Raw genomic sequence first — 24,275 nt, 5'->3', positions numbered from 1 at the left:
CTCACAGCAACCACGCGTGACGTAGACGGTTTTTGTCGATTATTGCGTCGCGCGCCAAGATGCGATGCATAGCAACAAGAAAACAACAAAACTGTGAAAAGAAAACACGAAAAAGAGCATGTTCTTGGTAGGATAGCAAAAATGGACGTCAACGAACCTTTAGACAATTTAGACACGCTTCGCGGTAAGATCATTTCCCGTATAACTTGCTTCCCTTTTTCTTCGTTTGTTCAAACGCTTAAACTTACTTTCCGCAAATGCTTTACTTCTCTACTTTCACCAGGAATTGCAAGCGAAGAACTCTTTGAAAAACTTTTGAGCGATTCCGCTTTTGTTGAGTATTTGAATACGTTCCTTTCGCTTCCGGTAAGTATTAATTAAACAACAAATGACACAAATTAATTGACTTTTTAGCGATAATCGTTAAAAGCGAGTAACAAAGCAAAGTTTTCTTTAGTCAAATCATCTTATTGCAAGCAAGCGAGTGCGAAGCGCGCGAAAATTATTTCAACTTTTTAAGATTATTTATGGTGGCTTTCCATCATAGGAGACCGCCCTATAACTCAGTAAAAACTAGTGGAACAAACTAAGGAAAATGGAATGATACCAGGGAGTTCAAGGAACCGCGACTTCGACGGAAACGAGAATGTCAAAAAAAAAAAGGTTAAATGACTAAAACAAAAACTCTGCACGTGCACCATTCGTTTTTGTACATTTCTTGGCCATCACTGCACGACTATAATCATAAATAGAAAACCCTCCAATGTGACGTATTGTAGAGAACTTAGACACTCGACGGCAAAGTTTTCTTTTTCTTTTTAAACTTCGATCTGCTCCCTAAAAATTCAAATCCAGGAAAACTCGCTTCCATTTAACCAATTGAACCAGCTGAAATAACGCCATAAATTTTAAAAGAACGCCAATGCATTTTATAAATGACGTCCTGGTTGCTTCAAATTCCTGTTGTTCTATCGAAACAAACTCAACCTGAAAAGTTTCTGAACCGACCAAACGTTCCACTAAAGTTTTGACCGGAATTTCGATTTCTTCTCAGTGAGCTGTGATTGGAAATTAAAATTATGAAAAATGGAAAGGTGAGTTTCGTTTGCACCGGACCGACTGGCCAAAAAGAACCATATCTGGAGGCAAACCACCTTTTCCAGGCCGAAATGTTAGTTTATGTTTCGACCGAAATTTTCAGAAATTTTTGGAAATAGGTGATTTTAATTTGTAACATATAGAATGGAATCGGAATCGGAAACGCAATCGAAGATGGTCATAGTTTCATGTAGCCCGGCTGCAATGCGGTGTTCCTTCTTTGTTATGTAAACTTTTAGGGCCAAATACTCAAACGAAGTCTAACTTAAGCCGCGGTTTAACGAATCTTTGAACCTCCAGATCTCTTCTTTGATTGGTTGTTTTAAGAAGATAAATGCTTGTCTTTTTTTCTTCTGTATGCTTTCATAAAACTGTTCACAATAGATGATGTTTAGATAAAATAGTTTGGCAAATTGAAAATGACTTAGAGCGCGGTTTTGTTAAACACTGCATGGCTAAGCTACGTTTAAATATTTGGCCCTTATAGTTTATCCTATATTTTTTGCCTCATGGGTGAAATATTGCACAGTCACAATTTTGCCCAGTAAATTTCCTAAACAGTGGTATATTCACCACAAGATCAATAAGCGGATTCACGTGCTTCGTATGATTGGAACACCGATTCATGACTTGAAAAACGATAATGTGGTTTTAAAAATGTCTGGATTTGTTATGGACGGAGCCTTAGATAAATTCATCTTCATCTTTAGTGGATAGGATGAAGTTCGGTTTTTTCACTCGGAGCCGCATTATCCCACTGGGGTGGACTTAGGAGAGACATGAAAGACCGTGACGTCCATAGTCGATATTTCGACTACCCGCACCGATCTAATGCCCATGGTAATGGAGAGGAGATGTCGTTACGTCAGATTGCCATGGTAGCAAAATTTCTAAATCTCAGTAAACCTTGGTTCTGCAAATATGGCAGAAAAAACGAAAAATTGACATGTATGAGTTTTCTATTCATGACTGCACTCACGTAAGAAAACAGTAGCCAATGCTTTTCTTTCATGGTTCGACAATGCAAATGGCCGTCTCTGTCAAGGAAGAATGTTGAGATCCAGAAATCTTGCTACCATGGTAACCTGACGTCACACTTCTCCTCTCTAAACTAGACGAACTACGAAACAAGTGATCAAACTCTTTTTCCATCTTTGTCCTGTCCAAAACGGATAATGCATCTTGAGAAGAAAACGGTCATTGTCACATCCCTGAATGTCAGATCGAGTGAGTTTCTGTTATGGCTCTTTTTCACTCGGAGGTTAAAACATGGCTGTTACCATAGTGTCACAGAGCGGCCTTCGGTGTTATTTGTTTGAAATGTACATTTGCTTTCGTGACACTCTTGACAGGTATTTGGTAAACGATTAACTTACAACCCAGCAGAGGATAATTTCAGCATCGACCCTCCCCCGCCACGGACATGTTATGTAAGTAATGACCAAGCCTAAATTTGTAATATGTTCTCCCTACAGACTTATTGCTGCGTCATGGAAAGACAAGTTTTGGAAGAATACCGTGACTGCCTTGGATGCCGATAGGCGTGCCGCGTGTCAAAATGCAGCATAAACCGCTACCATCGTACCCCGATTCTCAGACGTCCCCCTTCGAGGGAGAGAAGCGAAGGGGCCGCGGGCGACCTCGGACGTCTGAGAATCAGGCTACCGTCATCGTGGGAAGACGTAACTTTGACGTCAATTCACTGATCGCAATGAACTAGCTGACAGGCGATTTAAAAGCTCGCTATTAGTAGCAAGGGTGGCGATGCATAGTACAGTAACACAAAAGTAACACAAATTATGGATGATTTCGGGCTACGGGTTACGGGCTAATTGTGTATCATAGTAGAATAGTATAAATTGACAAGTAAACTGTTTTACGTTATAGCTGGCCTGTTTCCCTCTCTGCAATGATCTAGTAACTTAATTAAGGCTATACATTCTAATTTTTTTTTTCTTGATAGCACCTACCACATTATCGAGTGAAAAAGTGGGTGAGAAATGAAAGGCTGCACCTTTTCTGGAAAACAGATTTGTTCCTTGAGTACCTGTTATATGTCCATCTTAAGAAAGCTGCTGGCTCATCAGGTTAGCTACGCTACCCGCTGTTAACAAATGCAACCTCGGGAGATGATCTTTCATCTATAAGCTATATGCTCGCAGTAAAATGCCGCTTATAGGTGATGTTACACGGGACGATTCGCAACAACGATTTTGAGCGCAACACAGCGTAGCAATATTGAAACAATGTTGCAGCCATTCGATGCAACGTCGCAAAAATGTTGTAGTGCTGCGTTGCGCTTAAAATCGTCGTTGCGAATTCTACCGCGTAACATCACCTTATCCCTGGGCTTATACGTCTTCGTAGGGGGGCGGAGGGGGGGTTAGGGCTTATCAACCGAGGGGTATTTGGGGGAGCTTATAAGCGGCAGTTTTAGTGCTGTAAAGGGTAGCGGTTTCTAAGCAATTACGTTTGGAATAGTTTATAGAAGCTAAACATTCTGGTCTAGAAAAGGGTACAAGAAACAGATGGAGGATTAAAATACAGCACGATTCGTACATCAAGCCTACTGTGATCCACCTCAACACTAACCTGCGTACGTGCGTAAAATTTACGTTCGCAAATAAAATAGAGGCAATGCATGAAAGGTTGCTCGTAAGCGTAAAAGTTGAACCTCGCTCAACTTCACGTTTAATCTCAACACTTTATGTGGTGCCTCTTTTTTATTTACTGGCGTGATTAAAATTTACGTATGTTAACGTGCATCATCAAAAACGCGTCAGTGGAAATCAACCTTAACGGTTTGCGGTGATACCGATCGGCAGGAAATTTTGTTTCAACCTACAATATTGAGGTTTTACAAGATCATATGGTTTGCCGTTGTGACAAATTTTGGTAAATTTTGTTGTTTTGTTTGTTTTTACTTTTTAAAGTGGTTCTACGTTTGCGCCCTCCTTTTTTTCCCAACACACTAACCTGCAATACTTGTGCCAAAATGTTCCTTTCGGCCTTTGCAATAACTCCCGCGGGGAGTAAAATGTGCTCTGAAAGTTCTTGGATATACAGTGAAACCTCGATATAACGAAGAGCCAAGAGACTGACAACTGAATATGTTCTCTATAAGGAGGTTTCGTTTTATCGAGTTTTTTTTCATGTATTCACTATTACTGTGGTAATGAAAATTGTTCGTCATACCGAGGACTTCGTTGTATAGAGGCTCCACTGTACTGTGAAACCCTCACTCTATACCAAAACGTGCAATTCTTAACCACATTACATTCAACAAAGGTGAATCTTCTAAGTGGGCTTGTTCCCAACTTAAAGTGAAACGTTTTTTACAATGCTGTAGTTGTTTTAAAATTTGCAAATTGCAGTAAATGATTGATGCTGCCGTGTACAGAACATTTGGCTCGAGGCCACGTGTTTCGACAGTCTCATTCTTGGATTCTGAGTCAAATAATTGTTCTGAATTTCAACCGCTTGTAATTTGAGCATGCAGAGGCTTTATGACATTTGAAATCTCTCTACTTCTTGCAGGTACCTCAGTGGACCTTGATCAAACAAGAACCTATCTGGGCACTGTCGAGGGAATGCGTACTTTTCATCTTTTCCTGCGCGGTACTTCAGGACAGAAAATCTTGCTTTTTTGGATCGAAGCAGAGCGGTTCCGTAGGGTGACAAAAAAGGAGCACCGGAGGTTCGTTTTCCGCGATATTCAAGCCAAATATCTACGTAGTGGATCCCCTAGGGAACTTCCTGAGATCATGAAATGGATTAGCATATGCGGGGGAACGCCCAACTTGGAAAAAAAATCTTCTTTTAAATTTCCGAAAAGTGTTTCTAGGCGAATGTACCTCTCCGATGCCTCGATATTTTCAGGGAACGTTTTCATACCCGGGCAGAGGATGGCTTTGGAGCGTTTGATAAGTTATTGGGTTCCCAAGTACATAGAACACAAGAAACGTCTTGAGAAATTTATCGAAGAGAAACGCTGTCGTCAATCGGTGTTAAGACCAGAGATCAGACGATTCTCGCTGGTTCAAAATGTTGAGCAAGAAATCCCACTCTCTAAAACAAAATTTCAAGAAGAGATCGACGAATTTATGGAAGCACAGCGCGTTTCTTCAACAGAGAGTGTCACAGAAACGGAAGAAGATATTCGCGCGAGGAAGTTGGAAGAATGGAAGAGGTGGTTCTGGGAAGGTGTCGATTACAACCTTACCGGTAGTGACGATCAGGTTGAGCCACCTGATGATATGCCGTTGGAACTGCGCCGGTTGGGAGGGGTGAGCTATGAATATTAATTCACTAGAAAGTGGCTCTTTCCTCCGCAGAGGCTACCGCTAGGTATTCCAATAAAAATAGCAATAATTACAGATTATGATAAAAAATAATAATAATAAGCGCGCGGTGAGCGATGGGAATAGGGAAAAGGTGGGAGCCTCTCTCCCTCTATTTTCTCTTCCCATCGTACCCTGTGCGCTCTCATTTTTCCCTCTCCCCAATCTTTCGACGACAAAAAGAGGCCTCTTCGGAGGAGAAAGAGAAGGTAGGAAGGTAGTCTAACATAAAAAAGATCTCAGCAGCTAGTCTTTCCCTAAAAAAGATCTCTGTCAATGGGTCTTATTTCTAAACTTCCCTCTTTAATCTTCATTGAACATCCCTTTTGTGATGTTTTAGCTGCTGCTACACAATATTTTTTATGGGCTTTCTGTTAGCCTGGAACGGGATTCTTTTTTGTATCTCGCCTTGAAATTAGCCCCTTACCTTTCCTGTCGGATGCACTCCTAAGTTGAAATTGCTACTACATGTAGTTACTGATATTATATCCTCTTTAGCGTTCAATTGCAATAAAAACACTGTTAATTATTGAATCGCATCATTTGTTCACATAGCATACAGGTGGAGTTTTGCGGTCTCTTTTAAACTCTCAGTGATAAAAAGCTGACTGCGGTTTTCTTTCTTTCTGTTTTCCTTTTGACGTTCATTAGATACGCGAAGCCCCACCTTCAAGTCCAGTTACTCCAGAACCAGATGACGCTTCGTTGAAAGCTATTGGCGAAGAAGAAGAGAACGAAATGTTTCCAAATTGGCAGTCATTGGAGGCTGGAAACGAGAGGATTGTGGGAAACAGCCTTTCGTTTCCCAACCCACCAACGTCACGTCCCATCACACCCCTGGAGGAAAAGTCTATATCTGAGCCCGCATTTGCAACCGCTGACTTCATGAGGTGGCGAAGGGAAGAGGAAAAACCCGAGCAGAGTAGGGCTTATAATTAAACGGAGTTGCCTAAATGCATGCAACGTTATTCATTAATTATTTTGAGCACTTTTCTCAAATTATTCTCTTTTTGGAACTTCGCTATGCAATTGCAACGCAGTTTGCTGGTTACAACTCCTTGGATAAAGATGAAAGTTTATCTCGAAAAGTTCGCTGTTATTTGACCTTCAATAAAATAAACAATGAACTTCTACTTAAGCTGAAAGATCGAACAACTACAAATTTGCAAAGCAGCATAAAATTTCATTCTTTGGTTTAGTCTTTCGACATTGATATGTTAGGTTATTTCCAAAAAAATTATAACAGTCGATATGCGGTTTTTAGTAAACCTGATTTATATCAATTGTTGGTAGCACACCAGGGTTGGTGGGAGAAGAATGTGTATGGAAACTGTCATTCGTTAATCGGATCGTTTGCTGGAGCTGCAATGTTTGCCGAGCTGCCATGTTCACTGTGTCGGTCAATTCTTGTTACAGTTAGTTATTCACTACCCGATGTTTTTTTTCTGTGCAGATGAAACAGAGGCCGCTGAGAAAAAAGAATATTTGGAAGAAAAACGAGTCAGCCTTCCTAAACTGCGACCTCCTTACGCGCAAATCCTGTCATCAGCTTCAACGAAGCTTAAGACCGTGTATGAGGCACTGGCATCACAACAAAGCCTTATGACTGAGGAACTTTATGAATCATCATCAGAGAGTTCCTCTCCATTTAGGTCGTTAGAAGGTAAGTATCAAAGAACACCCGTTGTCTTTTCCCTCAAGACTACCTTTAAATTCATTAGCTCTTAAACGTTCTACAAACTACGCGAAAAGATAGCAAACTATCCAAAACTTTGAGGTTATCTTATTTTTGTCCCTGCTGTTTGGTTTCTAGCCTGAATTTCAGCCGCCTTGTCGCGACGCTCACTCCCGAGAAAGTGAGCGACCTCAGGAGATAGATTAAACTCAGGCCATTTGGTTTCCTGCACAGGCACGAAGCATTTTATTTTATTTTTTCTATACTTTTTATTAACTGTGATTTCTATATTTTGGATGTGGCTTGGCTTTTATTTGACTTAATTTCAATGGAAAAAGAGAAAGTGAAAATAGATAGGCATACCACAGGCCTCCCGTCCATTGAAAAAAGAGTAAACCTATGCACGAACCTTTGGGTCCAGTCTCTCAGAGCAATTATAAATGTAAATATATGTACATGGAGTTGCAAAGAATATCAAATAAACAGGTTGCTGTACAGTAATAAAATATGCATTTTAACTCACGCAATGACGAAAAGCCTTTTCATACTCTGAGCCAGGCCAATGTATAAACAAAACAAAAACAGAAAACTGAGAATATATGCGGAAAACTCTGTTGAGGAAACTATAAACTGGAATGTATGGATGAGACCGTAAAACAGTAAAACGTGGCTCAGGGGATGAGAGCTCTATAACACTTTTATGCCGCATTTATACTCCGAGGGAGAAAAGCAAAGGACTGTAAAAGTCTCATCCTTGCAGTGTAGCAGATGATTAAAGAGAATTAACAAACCGAAAAAGTATTAAAATAAGAGTTGTTTGAAATCGTAACAAACAAAGCGGAGAATAAAAAGAGAAGCAAAGTAGTGACCTGAAAACTCAAAGAATTCGTCAACTTACCTTGGAGCACGTGAATTTCGAAAGCAGGTAGCCGCATACTGAACTCGCTCTGCTAAAACAAAGGCTGCTGCAACGAAACCAAGTAAACAGGTAATGCTAAAACTGGGCAAGGGGAATAGGCGTTGCCAAACATGTTTACTGTGGCGGCGAAGATCAGGTCGAAGGTCAGGGCGAAGGTCGAGAAAATCTTAAGCGATGGGATTGTCATTGATGAGCAAAACAATGGCACTGCACGTACGACTTCCTTTTTATACATTTCTTTGGCGCTCGATGCAAAACAGTAGCGTTTAATAATTAGATGGTTTTTATAGAGAAAGTGAAAAAAAAAAGGATTTATTTTCCTTTCTCTCTGTGAACTCGATGACCTCTACCGACCAAAAACAAAGCAAAATGAAACAATTTCAGTGAAATTCAAAAGAGCTTGATTTATTTTTTTTCTTCTTTTAAGCATGGTTTCCATATGATCGCTACCATCGCTGTGATTGCTGCGATCGCTGAGAAAAAAAAGTTCGGCGATCGCAGCGATCATAGCGATCATATGGAAACCACTTTCAAGCAATTGTAGCGATAGAAGCGACAGCGATCACTGAGATAGAACTTGATCGTTGTCGCTGCGATCGCTGGAGAGTGGTTTTCATACGATCGAAACGATCGCTGAACTTTTTTTTTCTCAGCGATCGCAGCGATTGTAGCGATCATATGGAAAACGCGCTTAAGCTTCTTCATAAACAACTCGTATTTTCCTTTTTGTTTCAAGCTTCACCACCTCAGTCTGCACTCCTGGCCTTAAGACGAGTTTCGGCTTCCCGTGTGATCCCGTTCAAAGAGGTTGGACACGAAATAGCAGCAATGGTTAATGAGCCACGGAATGTGTACCCTATGGATACCCTCCAGCAGGAAAGACTTGTCCTCTTCAAAAGTGATACTGGTAAATGCTTTTCTGTTTTCTAGCCGTGGTTCCAGTTTTCACTAGCTCCTGAAATGTTTAAGTTTTGTCTGATAAACCTGGCGCCAAGAATTGTGTTTTTAGTTAATAAAGTTAAATGCCACCTTTGAAATTACTGACCGATTGGAACTACCGGTACTATACCAAACGTGTATTATACGTTTTCTTCCCCTTTTTTGGGTGCAGATATAAGTGTGTCAGATGAACTCAGTTTGCCTACGCTAGTTGCGATGACTGCAGATAAGTTGGCCGGCGGCCCTCTCCGTGAATACCTAGAGAAAACTCAGCAAGATCAAGCGCTTAGCAGCCTTCAGTTCTGGGAAGACGCTCAGCGGTATTTGTCACCGTCAGAGGATTTTGGCAGTTACAGCAAATATCACTCAGCAAAAACGCTTATTGCGACCTATATCGCCCCAGGATCTCCGCGGCAAATAGAAATGAGCATGCGTGTTAGGGATGATTTGATGCGGCTTCTCCCCGAAGAGAAGGGAGATCATTTGTTGTCCAGTTTCGTGAAGAAATCAGTACAGGTAATATTTGCGTATGCTTTTGTTAGTTTTGATGGGCCCCGTGGTGTAACACCGGTGATTCTTACAAGCGTTGACCTAGAATATAGAAAACTAACGTGGGCCGTTTATTTTTAACACTTTCTAAATAAAACCTAGTAGATGCATGGGTGGGTCAAGAATTTTGATCTAGGTGCAGGCGCTCACTTGAGATACATTGAGATACTTAAGATAAATTGTTGGAAAGGGTATCTTGGGGTAGGAAGAGGGAGGGGCTCTCACGACCCGCCCCTAGTTTAACGGTTTTTGATATGAAGACTGATGCCGTGGTATATATGATAATAAGACCTGACGATTCGAAGCTGTAACAAAGCATAACCGAATTGTTTGGAAAAACAATGCACAAACAAAATTAACAATGGAGCCCTGCCCTAAAATAAAAGAGCTGACATATAAGGGGCCTAATCAAAGAAGATCACACCTTTTAAGACTGGGTGCGTGGGTACTGCCTCGTTGTATTATTTATTACTGTTACAACGAAAAAACAAACTAATAACAACGTATTTTTCTTTCCTCAGTATTTTTTGCTTTTTTACAGGCAGTCGCCTTACAGTGGTCTGAGTATGTTCGTTCTGACGAGGACCATTTTATCAACAGCGTGGTATGGTTAAAATTACCTTAAGCCCGGAGCAGTGAATCGATAAAAATCGGTAAATCTGATTTGATTGATATCGATTGTATCGATCAATCGGTAGAAATCGATGACACACTAGCTTCGTTTATCGATTTATCTAGATTTTACCGATTCCATCGATTTTTCTCGCAAGATACATCTGTTCTCCTGTTTATCCAAAAACGAAAACAGATTTCATGTAAACAGTGAATTTGTTGACAATTGAGTTGCAATTGGGAGTCGAAGGATCAAATAATTCATTGTCACTTTTTTAAAAAATAGTTTACAAAAACCTCATCTTTTCTTTAAAACCCACTTTAAAGTCTTCTTCCGGGATGGCCGACATTGGCCAGGTTTTATATTTTTCCCAGTTTTTCACGATTTAGATCAGCCGCCCTTTCAAGTTATAATTCCCAGAGAAGCCAATAGAGAAAAATCAAAATCGATAAAAATCGTTGGGGTTCAAGTGATTTTATAGTCTGCTACACAGCCGTTTTTAGTGTCGTCACGCAACGCTCCTCAAGCGTTGCGTGACGACACTAAAAACGGCTGTGTAGCAGACTAGTGATTTTATCGATTGTTAACAGAAAACGGTAAAAAGCTATCCAGAGAAATCTTTTAGTCTGAGTTTTGGGCATCCCTTCTACTCTAGAGGATGTCTGAAATTCAGGCTGGGAAATCTTCTATCTAAGGTTGTATTTCTCGTGGTACTTGCCTGCGAGAACTGTGAATGTATGTGTTTCTGTTATTATGTACAAAAAGGTCACGAGAATCTTGTGTCTGTAATAGTTTCCACATTTCTTCTTTTCATGTTTGTTGATCAGTTGTTACTCGTGGATGTGTTTTCTCAGCTGTGCTATTTAACTGATGCCAAAAAAACAAAACAACAACGTTGGACTTACCGTTATAAATCGTTAAAATCATGAAAAATCGATTATATCGATTTGATAAAGCAATTTAGTTTATCGAGTTTCACCAATTTCCGCTATCAATCGATAAAAATCACTTGATTGCTATCGATTTTTATCTATACCGATTTTTATAGATTGACAACTCCGGGCAGTAAGGCTCATAAAAAAGAGACGCAATCGTTTTTCAAATTCTGGAGGCTTTGGAATTTTTTTATTGACGACATTCCAACCAATAAATTTTAATAAATGTGATGACGACAATGACAAAGACAATGAGAGTAATGATGAGAATAAAGCTGAAGATGACTATGTTGTGATGGTAACAAATCTTGACTATATTTTTTTCGGAGGAATAAAGATAATCAGATAATAGATTGCGATGGTTTAGTGAAGCAGTCTGCAAAACATATGCCCCTGAGGTTTTCCCCTTAGAATATAAGGTTTGGATTAGCCTTTATAACGCCTTTACTTAAGTGACAATATATCAATTAAGCGAGAAAGTGGTTAATTAAGGGAGCCATTTTCACGTCTCCTAACTGGAGACGGACGGGATCTGCATCGCCATTTTACGTGGTCATCCGAGCCACGTGAAAGTCTAGCCGTTTGCCGGGCAAAGACCGAGTACCTTAGTCATTTCTCAGTTGTTTTCAGACGCTGAGTATTTGTTCTGCTCCGGGAATCGAGCCCGCGAACTGCTTCTCTGCAGTCAAGCGCTCTACCGACTGAACTACTAAGTCCTGCTGCGGTTTCTTGAATTTTCATAGGGAATTCGAAGAAAGAGTGCTTCCAAGAAGAAATATATCAGCAGTGTAACAAAACCAGGATGCTCCGCTCTTCAAAAGTGGCGCGCTTTAAAAGTGGCAGTCAGTCTCGGTGTTTCCGGTAAGTTAGGGTATGGAATCAAAACTGTTGTTCATTGTGATCGTTCCCCCTTTACAAAACAGAGTCACTGTAAAACTGAATTTAAAATGTAAATGTCATTCTAGCCAAATTTATGATAACCGCACCAGCTGGCAAGTCTAGGCCAACCAGCTTAACGTGACTTATAATAAAGGAATTGTAAAGAAATTCAGCTCTTACCCGTAAGTCTTCCAAGGTGACCCTCTTCTTGACTCCTAATTAGGAAAGAAATATTCGTCGATCACAAAGACACTCTCATCTTAGTCATCTCTAGCTTTGGGCCCGCCAAATGAGGCCCGAGGCAGCTTGAGATTTAAGCCAGCCACAAGCAGAGAATTCAAAGCCAAATCCCCCCTGACCTGACAATAGCACACTTTTGTGACACACCCATGGGAAGTTAGCTCAGGGCCTGATCTTGACGATGGGACCGACCAAGACGTAAAGTCCCCTGTGAAACTGATTCTCACCGCAGTCACCAGATTGCCAAGTTTCTGTGCGAATATTCTGGGTCATTTTCAAGCATGTTAAAAAAATTCGCCTAGAATTTTTATAGCCGAAATAACTAATTGTTGCCTTCCTTCAGGTTTTTCTCTTGGACAAGGTGACGAGGATGAAGACGAGAGTGAAGCGGTCGGCAATGATTTTGTGATTCCAAGTTTGAGAGACTATGAGAAAGAAAAGGAGATAATGAATGCAAGGAGCAAAAGATTTACGCATTTCTATGGACACGTGACAAGGCAGGGTGATGACGCGTCTGAAGGAAATAAGAAGTTGACTGGAATTAAGATGAGACCCCCGAAACCAAGGTGAGGCGGGGGGGTGATAATGATTACTGGGGGAAAGGTCGGTAAAATACCGAAAAAAAGGGGCACAAAAATGTTTTCTCCCCCAAAATTCAACCCCCCACCAAAAAAAAAATTCCCCAAAAAATTATGACCCCCCCCCCCTCCCCCCCCGCACACACACACAGTTGCGATGGCTTTTGATTTATGGCTTACATAACAAGGAATATTACATTTGAAGTGCACTAAATGACTTGAAAATAGGGGGCTTAGTAACCGGGGCTAAATGACCGGTTAACCCACACCTTTTGCGATTTCGTTTCAGATCCTTCATCGATGTCATGCACAACTCCCTTCAGCTGATGTGGTTCAAGCGATTTTTAACCGAGAAGCAGTGTGAAGCTCCTTTACTGTTTTGGCAGGCAGTAGAAAATATGAAAATGAACTGTAAAGACGGCAAGGCTCGGCAGGCTAGAGCAATGACAATTGTTAAAAAGTACTTCACCAACATTCCAACCACAGCCGGTAGGTTATTACACTTCATAAAATAACTAAGATAGTACGCGCGTTCTGATTGGTTAAAAACCTATGGTTTATTGTGCCGGTAAACTCATAGTTTTACTTAAAATTATTTTATAAAAGCCATAGACCACACTTTCTATGGATTTAAGGGCGTGATAACCCACGCGGGATGTTGGGAGAACACGAGAAAAGCTTGTAAATCACTCGCATTCGGCTCGTGATTTACAAGCTTTTCTCGTGTTCTCCGAACATCCCACGTGGGTAATCACGCGCGTAAACCCATAGAAAATGTGGTATATTGCTTAAGAATGCAGCCTTAACTGCCAAAGGAAGTAGGTAACGTGCTTGAATGGCTAGTGAACTGGACTAGCTTTTAATCAGGAGAAACGGAATTTTACATAAATAATCTAGCTCCGATTGTTTCACGGTAAAACCGAGTACAACTCTTCAGCCCGCGCTTGTAAAAAGCTACAATCTTGGATGTTGCTATGTCTAGTTTTAAGATAAAGCTCCTTAAAGCACTGGCAATTACAAATACTTTCCTCTTCCCCCAAAACACAACGTTGAAGTCCGGCTGGATCATTTCCGCCCCCCACTGAACAACCTTGCCCAGGGTGGGGTGATGGAAGGAGTCATCAGAGAAGCACCAAATCGGTGGTAGAGGCGTTTTGTGCCCAAGATTGTATTTTTTTCGCATTATTCTGCAAATTAGGTTTTCAATTTTTTTGTTCATATTAGACATATTAACGTATTTGGTTCCGGTGCCCAGAAGCTCTTCTGTACTAGCCTTTGAGGTACCACTACGGACCAAGGGGAAATAGTTATTACCTTCTCGCTCAACGGGACTGCATTCCAGGCGATGACCCATACTAGCCATTTGAGACCGTTTCATTAACAGATACCCCCACAAGAGAGACATTTGTTTGTTTAATGAGTCCCCGGCTGGTGTTTCTAGCAAGGAACAGAACAATTCCCCATGGTGTACAGATGAACGTGAAAGTACTTTTGGCATAATTAAGACCAAACAGTCATCTCGTTTTTGTTTTTATATGTTTGCATTTTAGTCGAATACTTACACTGCAAAGCTGAAATCATCAAGGACATTCCGCTTCTAGACAAGGCCACCCCTCCGATGCTTGTCTCAGCCCAGGCCTGCGTAGCCCGTTCCATGGAGGAAAACTGGTAAGGATTCTGCGACAGCTTCCTCCTTAGGCGCTTCGTTTTTCTCATGGTAGAGGCGAGCGCAAAACGCGAGTGACTGGCGATGAACCGCAAGAGGCATGGGAAGGGTACAGACGAGAGGTTTAGCGCCGCCTCGCCCGTTGTCCCCTTCCCGCCTTCCTTTGCGCGCCAATTTTCATCGAAAGAGAGACGTCTGGGTACGAGGCAGATTCTGCGATGAAAGTAACTGGGAGGCTGAAGGCCAAAACCAAAAATTAACGAACAGAATTCTTTTTAACCCTCATAAGATCAGGATGTGCTTTATACTGTGGATCGTTCTTCTGCGGATGGAAATTTTGCAATTTTTTTTTTTTGCTTTTTTGTCATGCTGAAGATCTCTTATTCAAAGGGGAAACATTTTTTCAAACTGTCTCCTCGCTGTTGTGTTGTCTTATTTGTGGATCTGTATGATATGCGAAATCGTCCCAAACTAGTATTTTTTTCACTTTAGAGAAACCTTAACTCCCTGACTGGAAATCCACCTACTTTCGATAAGCCCTGTTTCTGGGTCTTTGGGGCAGTGAAAGTGTGTAAAATCAGGTTATTAGTCGTTTCTCTTTTTTTCTGGTAAAACTGAATTTTTTGGTGATGCCTTTCCATGTCAGGTACGCTGAGTATCTGGCAACGTTCCCAGAAGATGAAGGTGAAGGAGAAAATTTTACAAAGTACGCCATGAGAAATACACTGGCGGGAGTTTACAAGATGGCTGCTCATGGAAAAACGGTGAGGAGCGCTGACGTTTATTCGCCAGTGTGTTTTTTATTTGTTCTAATGTTCTGTTTGTGAATTCTCTTTCTCTAGAAAGGACTGTGGGCCATGTTCGCTCACAATGTCATGTGTTTCCAGCGAGGGATCCATAATTCGGAGTCCTTACAAGAGTTTAAACAGTTTCTGAGAAAGGAGTGCAAAGCAACAGTGGAGCATAGTAAGTAAAGAGTTTGGCCAGATTCGAGATTTTATCGGTCTTGTACTTGTTCTTTTACTTAAATATGATTATTGTCACCAGATATGTAATTGAATAGAATCAAACAATAAACTGATCGCCTATATTTAAGGCATTAAACACCCTGCTCAACTTATTTAGTGCTAGAAAACATGAATCAATTTAAATGCACTGCATGAATCTTGTTTGCTTCCACTCGTGAAGATAAAAGGGTGTGGACAACATATACTTGAGGACTATGAGATTTGATTATGCTCGCACGCTTAGTGACACATATTTCCAAATCTCGTACTCGTGCATGTGGTCCATAATAACATCTTTTAACCAAATGAGTAAGCGCCTTTTACAATAAAATTATCTGATAGAGTTTGAATGTTTGTTTTTGGCCCTAGGAATTTGATTTGACGGAGAAACTTTTCTTGTGACAAATCAAACACGAGTCGTAGTGTTTCATCACTTATCAAACACCAAAAATAAAATGGAAAATACGACCGAAAGTGGAGCCTCGTATTTACGAATTTAAAGTGTTTCTCGGAATGGGTACAAGGTTTCCGCGCAACGATTTCTGAGATCTCTTGGGTGGACAAGTGTTGGTTATGATTGGTCAGTGGTATCCATGGCAACCATTGTTCATCTTTCCACCGAAAGCTTGTACCCATTCCCCTGAAAGTTTACTGATTTTGTTTGTATCTGGCATTAGACCTGCGTCGTCACGCACTGCACCCGACACGGCGAGTGATCAACAGCAAGTTCGTGAACACTGACCGTTTAATCAGTGATATAGAGTTCTGGATGGAAGTAGAAAGGTTCAAGTATCAGGCTGAAAACGCCGCCGAGTGTGCAAGGTCGGGAAACTACACTCTGGAAGATGAAAATTTACTATTGGAAAAGGCCAGGACAATTGTCAAGTGTTACATTGATTCAGATATCCCGCCACGAATTCAGGTTTGTTTACCCCTGGTTTACTGTTTTTGAATCAGGATATTTTTGTTTATTCGTCATTGTCCGCTTCCTGAAAGAACGATTAACGCTAATCCAGGAAAAGAATTTTAATCTGCGATTGTAATTACCCTCCATAAAACAAAACTGAATGCAAGGCTGGCAATACGGCAATTGAGGCCAATATTTCGGCTAACAAAATTAATAATAACGACAGTAATAACTCTATTTATATAACGCTTATATCCTCAACTCAAGGCGCTTTACTATGTAACAAAAACGGGAAAAAATGAAATAATTTACATATCACAGGCATGGAATAAAAAAATATGAAATATCTATTTACAATCCACATATTACAGGTCATAAAATCATTTTACAAAAACAATGACCCACTCTCTAAAAATTGCCTAAAAAGATATGTTTTCAATCCTTTCTTAAAACCAGTTAACGATGGTGACTTACGCAAATCTAATGGTAGCGAATTCCACAGTTTAGGGGCACACACTGAAAAAGCCTTGTGCCCGCAAGTTTTTTTTCTAACAGCTGCCAGATAGCCTGGTGAAAGGTTATTTTAAAAAGTGATTTGAAAACTAGCCAAAGAATTTTAAAAATAATACGTTAACTAACAGGAAGCCAGGTCAAATAAAACAGGCGTAATGTTATCAAATTTACGAGTCTGAGTAACGATTCTGTGGCAGTGTTCTGAACATATTGAAGCTTCTTCAACTGCATTTTCCTACGATCGTAAAGCAAGGAAGAAATTGCAATAGTCTAGTTTAGACGTTATAAAAACATGCACAGCAATTTCGCTAGACTCCCGTGTGAGATATTTTCTTATCTTTGATAAGTTCCTAAGCTGGTTTAATGATGATCTGCAAATGTCTGAGACGTGCACGTCGAATAACATGTTGTAATCAAGTACTACTCCCAGACTCCTGGCATTGGCGGTGGTTGTCAGCTTCTCATTACCCATACTGAAGCAGCTGAAAAGTGGACGAGTATGGTACTTCGAGTAAATAAGCATAATTTCTGTCTTGTGATTGAGTTTCAGCTCGTTTACGTCCATTCAATGACAGATAACAGCGACACAGTTCTCTACACGCAGCTTTGCAACATCGACATCACAATCTTTGAACGATATGCAGAGCTGAGTATCATCAGCATAGAAATGATAGTCGACTCCATGACTTCGTATTATCTCAGCAAGTGGTGCGATGTACAACAGATACAAAATGGGACCTAGAACAGAGCCCTGCGGCACGTCCACCATCAGACCCCTAACCGACGTTTTTGTATCATTCATTTCGACAAACTGAGATCGGCCAGACAGATAAGAATGAAACCACTGCAGAACAGTTGCCGTGATCCCTTCAGCCAAACGACTTCTCCAGACGCGAAAGTAGCAAAGAATGATTAACCTTGTCAAATGCCGCTGACAAGTCCAGTAGCAATAGGGACACATTGTCCCCCCTGTTCAGTGACAGTAAGATGTCATTTGTGATCGTTAGTAGTGCGATCTCTGTACTGTGGTTCGCATCAGTTTGTACGCAGATTGAAAACGTTCGTGCAAGCCATTAACCGTAAGCCTTCCTTAAGGCCAGAACTACACTGAAAGAGGCCGTTACAGTATCCTTTTTCATCGTAGCGCTGGTCCTGAGGAAGGCTAATTTTGTTAGCCGAAATATTGGCCTCAAGTAAATCAACCCTATGCCGTATTGCCAGCCTTGCATACAGTTTTGTTTTAATTCTCACTTCTTTAAGTGACGTCTGACATTAGCATCTCTACATTACAGAGGATTAGAGATCCGGCAAGAAAGAACCAGTCGGTTTTATTTACGCGTTGAGTGGACCTCTACATTCAAGAAGGGTTTTTACCCTCCTAAATATTGCTCAGATTAACATTTTGTGTTATCAGTCCCTGCTTTCGGAGAGAAAGCTCATAAATTTTTCGTAAGCTCCAGTTGCATGTTCCTAGTCAAGAACTCCGCGTAAAAATTGGCTTAAGCCTGGATTAAACTCAACTATGTTTCGATGCAAGGACTCACGACATGATATCAACGCCAAACGTTTCCCCGAACTGGCACACGTGAGCCTGCTCGCAGGCTAATAGGGAGCTTTACATCGACGACGGCAACTGCAGCGAAAACGTCAGTTTTAAAATGAACTCCCGTTTTTTCAATCTTTGTCGCGTTTATTTCAATTTGATGAAAATGGCAAGTGTAGACGAATTTCCCTGGAGTTGATTTCTAGAGGACCGCACTCAAGTTTGAGAGAGAGAAAAAGTGATTAGTCGTCGCTTGTTTACTTCCTCCATAAAACTTGCAATTAGGCATTTTCACGTCGTAGTCGAGCAAGGACGGTAAAGAAATGTACAAAAAGCGTGATGCACGAGCAAAGTTGTTGTTTTGCCAATCTAAACCTATTACTTTTTTGACGTCCTCGTTGCCGTCGCCGTCGTCGTTGCTAAAGCTCCCTAACATCAACGAGGATGGACTCATCTGTGCTTCCAAGTATATACTCCTATAGCGTGTTGTTGTTGGTACTCCATTCAATCACATTTGAATTTTTTGCAAAATAGATAGGACAGGACAGTAGCTACTGTAGCACTGGGTAAAATGTGACTGTTGGGGTATACGTTATTTGTATAGCTGCCGTATGTGTTTAAGTAGTGAACTTACGCAACAGGACGGGAGAGGGAAGAAGACGGCAAACCTTGTGTGACAAGCGTGACAATAATTTTGTTTGAAATAACTTTTCGCCAAAATTCACTTTCCTTTAAACAGATCTTTTTATAAAAGACCAGAAAACATTGATGTTAAGTGAAGATCACGACAAAACACGTAAGAAATAGCCTTGTCACGTTTGTCACACACGAGCGTTCTGCAGTCCTCTTCTTCCTGCCGTCCTGTTGCGTAAACTCACTAGTGTCGTCACGCAACGTTCCTCCCCACAAAGGAGGGGGAGCGTTGCGCGACGACACTAAAAAACGGTTGTGTAGCAGACTATGTTTGTTTAAACCATATTGAAAATATTTTTTTCAATCAATTCAAACCGTAACGCAAAAATCTCAGTAACGTTTATTGCCTTGGGAGATTGACTTGATTTTCATTTTCTTTAGATAAACATCCCTAATGATCTAGCAGATAATGTAGTTGGATTGGTACAGAATGGAATTGTCGAAAGAGGACTGTTTCACGAGGCTGCCATGTCCGTCTTCACTGCCCTTATGTATTTTTGGAAAAAGTAAGTCTTTGTTTACACGTTTAATAATGTTGTAGGTACAAAAGAATCAGGTATTGGAGGTGAATTTTTTTGGAGATCAGTGATAGCTAACACAATTTTCAAAAACGTCTCTCAGTGTTTATTTTCTGAAAGCCATCGTATTCATTCATGTAGTTACCAGAACGAGCCAAGACGTATTGTTCCAAAGGATGACGTGCGGTTCTTTTACTTTGATTCTTGAAGGATTGCAATTATAACTTCTCTGGTTTTTGTTAATTAATTCTTGCACGTAATTTGCACGCCTCCTTGTTTGGTTATACAGGTTTATTTATAGAAACACAAGTTTCCAAATCACCTACGTCCTCATAAACAGGCGTGGAAACCAAACGAGGATCTTATTTTCTCTTGAAGATGCAATATCTATATTTTGTCACTGTCGTCTCAGCTTTTACCCCGTTCTAGGCTAAAAAACACCCTTTTTTATCTGGGTGAGGCGGAGGATAGAACATAGCCGGGCACATTTATATGTAATGTGTCATGATTATACTGATATCATTGTAAATCAGTTTATTTTCATTTTTACTTCCGGTCCAGTCTACCATCAAAATTTCTGCTGGCAAGAGAACATTCGGACCATGCTTACCGGTTTTGGTGTATTTCCTCTTATTATTAAACGGAGTTTAGTTTAACGAGTTCTTCCGTTGTTACTTTATCGAGAAAGCCACAATGTTCAGTCATTACGCACCTGCGTGTTCCAATCTTTCAGAAAGTCACCAATTCTGGTGAATTTACTTCAACGGACTGAAAATTCCCCTCCTCGTTTTTTGAAATTTTTTTTTTCTGGCTGGAACAAATTGTCAGACGACGGATGGATAGTTTGTATGTTATTTTTTCCCAATATAGGTCATGTGATACTACTCTAGGGCTACGTTCAGACGGTACCGGTAGAATTTTCGACGGTTAAAAAATTTTCGCGCAGTTCACACGAAACTTTCGAATCAGCTTGAATTTATTTCAACTTTTGTCAAAGGTTTTACCATCTGCCTATGCGCAATGCGCTACTTCAGCAAATCCCAGCTGAGTAGCCACGCATCCGTGCAACAACGCCTTTGCCGTACAAACATTTACCCGGTTACGTTGTTCACACCTTGCCGTTCCAATTTTTCACCACACCCGTCAAAACTTTGACCTCAAGTTTTCGATTACGTGGTTCCGTGTGAAAGGAACGGATCAACTTTTAGCTTTCTGGAAAACTGCCCACCTACCCCTCCCCTAGCCGAACATTTTGCCCTAAGTGAGAAGTAAGTATTAATGTTGACCAAGGGAGGGGTAGGTGGGCAGTTTCCCAAAAACCAAAATTGATCCAAGGGAACACCTAAAAGTACGAATTTTCGACCAGTATCATGTGAACTTAGCTTTGAGAACTGTTTCATTCAAATTTGATCTTATTCCCGTGCATATGTGCGCATGATTTATGAAAACACAAAGGGTCAAATTGCCCTGAGACCTTCATTGAGGAAACAAAACATACAAGCTAGAGAGGTCTATAGGCTTCGCGTGTATTTCAGATCTCATCTCCCGTACATTTTGCTACTGCCTTAGGTTCTCGGCCGAGCGCACTTCTAAACTGGAGGAAGAAGTTCAGCCTCCCAGCACAGACAAACGGGCCAACTCAAGAAAACGAATCATGTCGGTGATTGATGGAATACCTTATCGGAAAGTCTACTTAACAAATGGTAAGCAATTGTTCACACTGCACCAAACCAGGACCAGACGGCTGATCATTTTGACGGGGCATTTCGTTTACACGGAATCGGTCAAAATATTTGCTCTGTTCACGCAGAACTGATGATCCAGGTTAAATATCAATTTCCTTATTTAAAAGTTGTCTTTCCATCTTCTCATGGGCAAATCCATATTGATTTACTACGCGTCCATGCAACCACGCATGCACTGCAAAAGTTTGGACGGTCAAGATATTCACACTACGCTGGTCAAATGTTTGAACCTAACGATCAAGAATTTGACCTCGATGTTTTCCTTCAAATTTTTGAACGCATACTTTTCAACAATGGTAGAAGATTCACAGGCACTGTGTAGTTCATCCTTAGCCTTAGCCTCAAAAACAAAATTTCCTCTCCCCGTTTTTATTAAGGAAGGGGGGAGGTTGTAGTTTGGGGGAGGGAGTTAATAGTAAAATCGCGAAACATTCTCTTTGGAAAAATCCACCTACAGTAGCCTGCGCAGCAGGCGCTTGGAAGTAGGGAGCTTTGGCATCGACGACGGCAACGGCAGCGAAAACGTCACCTTTAAAACGAATTCCCGTTTTTTAAATTTTTGTCGCGTTTATTCTAGGCTCGATTTACGCCGTCTCCCGGGTCCGGTCTTTGATGGGATGAGTGCTGGCTCATTTTCCCGAACAGCGGCTGGTAATCGAGCCTACGTTTATTCCAATTTGCTGAAAATGGCAAGTGTAAGCGAATTTCCCTGGAGTTGATTTCTTGAGGACCGCACTCAAGTTTAGGGAGAGAAAAAGAGATTCGTCGTTGCTTGTTTACGTCCTCCATAAAACTTGCAATTAGGCCTTTTTTACGTCATAGTCGTGCAACGACGGTAAAGAAATGTACAAAAAAGCGTGATGCACGTGCAAAGTTGTTGTTTTGCGTAATAAACCTGTTACTTTTTTGACGTCCTCGTTGCCGTCGCCGTCGTCGTTGCTAAAGCTCCCTAGTAGTGGGCGAAAGAGAGAACGGTGCCCACTACTTCCAAGCACCTGCTACACAGGCTACACCTACAGTAGAATCTCGTTAACTCGGGCCCTCTGCGAACCTCCCGCTAACTAGTAGCAATTTACATTTCCCTTCAGATCGTTTTCTATATAATTTTACCTTTGATAACTCGAACTCCCGATAACTCGAACTATCTTCTTTTTCCCTTCAAGGTTCGAATTATCGATCGGAAGTCGACTGTATTTTCGAATTTCGCGCGATACTAGCGTCTCCTCTAAAGAGAACAAATAAACCCCTCCCTCAACCCCTATTAATGTCCTTTTGGTCTAAAATCCAGCATGTAAAACAAAGCTTACCAAAACAACGTCGAAGCAAGGGCGGCGAGGGGGTAAACGTTCATTCATTTTGCGACGGTTAGCATTTTAGTCAGGCTAGCGGGATAAAACGTATGTTTTAATTTGTGACTAAAAAAATTTGTCGGAAGGTTTAATTTAGAAACATAACAAAACGAACAACTTTCTACCTTATTTCCTAATTAACTCATCCTGTGTATCTTGCACTATCTTTAGAAGAAGATGTCCACTGGTCGTTCTCGCTAAACCACGGGCTTCGCCTCCTCATACCACTTCGTAAATTCGTGATGGCAAAGCAAGTAGCCACACAGATTGACCAACGCTCACAGCCTCTCTCGGACAATGTTTCCTTGCCTGGCCCTACACCGTAACAAACACTTGACTGCGATTCTCTCAAATCGAAGGCAGAAATCGATGTTTTAGGAGAAGGTTCCACGCACGAGCTACCTTGAACAACTAAATAATCTTACCTATGTATCCGAAAAAAAAAAAGAAACGTATCACAGGCTTGTTCTAGTACTTTGGGTTGCATGTTTTATCGACGGTAATAGACCTGGCCACGCATGTTTATATAAAACGCATTCCTAAATCTTTAGTTGCGTTTGTGCACTACAAAAATCCTATATTTGAGGCCGCAGGAGGTCTCCAAAGCCGTACCTTACACTGTACTGCACTGACCCGCATAGCTCTACATAGCTTTACACTGTCCACATAACCCTACATAGCCTTACACTGACTGTACTGCACTGACCTGGATAGCTCTACATAGCTTTACACTGCCCACATAACCCTACATAGCCTTACACTGACTGTACTGCACTGACCTGCATAGCTCTACATAGCTTTACACTGCCCACACAACCCTACATAGCCTTACACTGACTGTATTGCACTGACCTGCATAGCTCTACATAGCTTTACACTGCCCACACAACCCTACATAGCCTTACACTGACTGTACTGCACTGACCTGCATAGCTCTACATAGCTTTACACTGCCCACATAACCCTACATAGCCTTACACTGACTGTACTGCACTGACCTGCATAGCTCTACATAGCTTTACACTGCCCACATAACCCTACATAGCCTTACACTGACTCTACTGCACTGACCTGCATAGTTCTACATAGCCTGTACGCTACCCACACAACCCTATACTGCCCTTCATAGCCTCACATAGCCCTACACGGCTTAGACTACGAGTAGTCCCCATTTTTCCTCGGGGATAGTAGCGGAAGCGAAACGCGAGCGCGCGTGAAAATCACCCCACGCGAAAAAGGCGAGACGCGGTGAGGAGAGAGAAAAACACTCATTCACCGCCGCTTCTCCCCTTTCTCGCGTGGGGTGATTTTTCACGTGCGCTCGCATTTCGCTCGCTCTACTATCACTAATGAAAAATGGGACTGCTTGTAGTCTCTACACGGCTCTCCCTACCTGATGGTCCTTCACTGCCATGCCCTAAATAGCTTCGACGTTATAAAATGTTCAGATTATGGTGCAGGAGGTTTATTTGCCCACGATACAAATTTAACGTTCTCAGCCGTGAATTTGGAGGTTCTTCAGACTGACATGAGCAATGAGCTTAAAAGAATATTTTCTTCGCTCTGCTG

General features: G+C 41.3%; 1 protein-coding gene across 1 annotated transcript; it reads left to right on the top strand.

Annotated features, from left to right (window-relative positions):
* Positions 1 to 58: 58 nt before the first annotated feature.
* Positions 59 to 23,225, top strand: LOC140926030 (uncharacterized). Its single transcript, XM_073375841.1, has 20 exons — positions 59 to 184; positions 284 to 366; positions 2,451 to 2,528; positions 3,062 to 3,185; positions 4,636 to 5,384; positions 6,090 to 6,360; positions 6,892 to 7,101; positions 8,769 to 8,939; positions 9,144 to 9,487; positions 10,062 to 10,124; positions 11,812 to 11,929; positions 12,531 to 12,753; positions 13,055 to 13,254; positions 14,316 to 14,433; positions 15,078 to 15,195; positions 15,274 to 15,397; positions 16,116 to 16,360; positions 19,476 to 19,600; positions 21,182 to 21,315; positions 22,878 to 23,225. The coding sequence occupies exons 1-20, from the start codon at positions 142 to 144 to the stop codon at positions 23,030 to 23,032; spliced, it is 3,696 nt and encodes a 1,231-aa protein (XP_073231942.1). The 5' UTR covers positions 59 to 141; the 3' UTR covers positions 23,033 to 23,225.
* The last annotated feature ends 1,050 nt before the right edge of the window (positions 23,226 to 24,275 follow it).

Source organism: Porites lutea, chromosome 2, assembly GCF_958299795.1.
Source record: "Porites lutea chromosome 2, jaPorLute2.1, whole genome shotgun sequence".
NCBI lineage: Eukaryota > Metazoa > Cnidaria > Anthozoa > Scleractinia > Poritidae > Porites > Porites lutea.
The sequence above is the reverse complement of the archived record's forward strand: the minus strand, read 5'-3'. Positions and strand labels throughout refer to the sequence as shown.

Bases quoted from the DNA above. Each gene is read 5' to 3' on its own strand.
- LOC140926030 (XM_073375841.1), top strand. From the start codon at position 142: ATGGACGTCAACGAACCTTTAGACAATTTAGACACGCTTCGCG. The intron at 9,488-10,061 runs GTAATATTTGCG...GCTTTTTTACAG, and splicing joins TCGTGAAGAAATCAGTACAG to GCAGTCGCCTTACAGTGGTC. The intron at 15,196-15,273 runs GTGAGGAGCGCT...CTCTTTCTCTAG, and splicing joins TGGCTGCTCATGGAAAAACG to AAAGGACTGTGGGCCATGTT.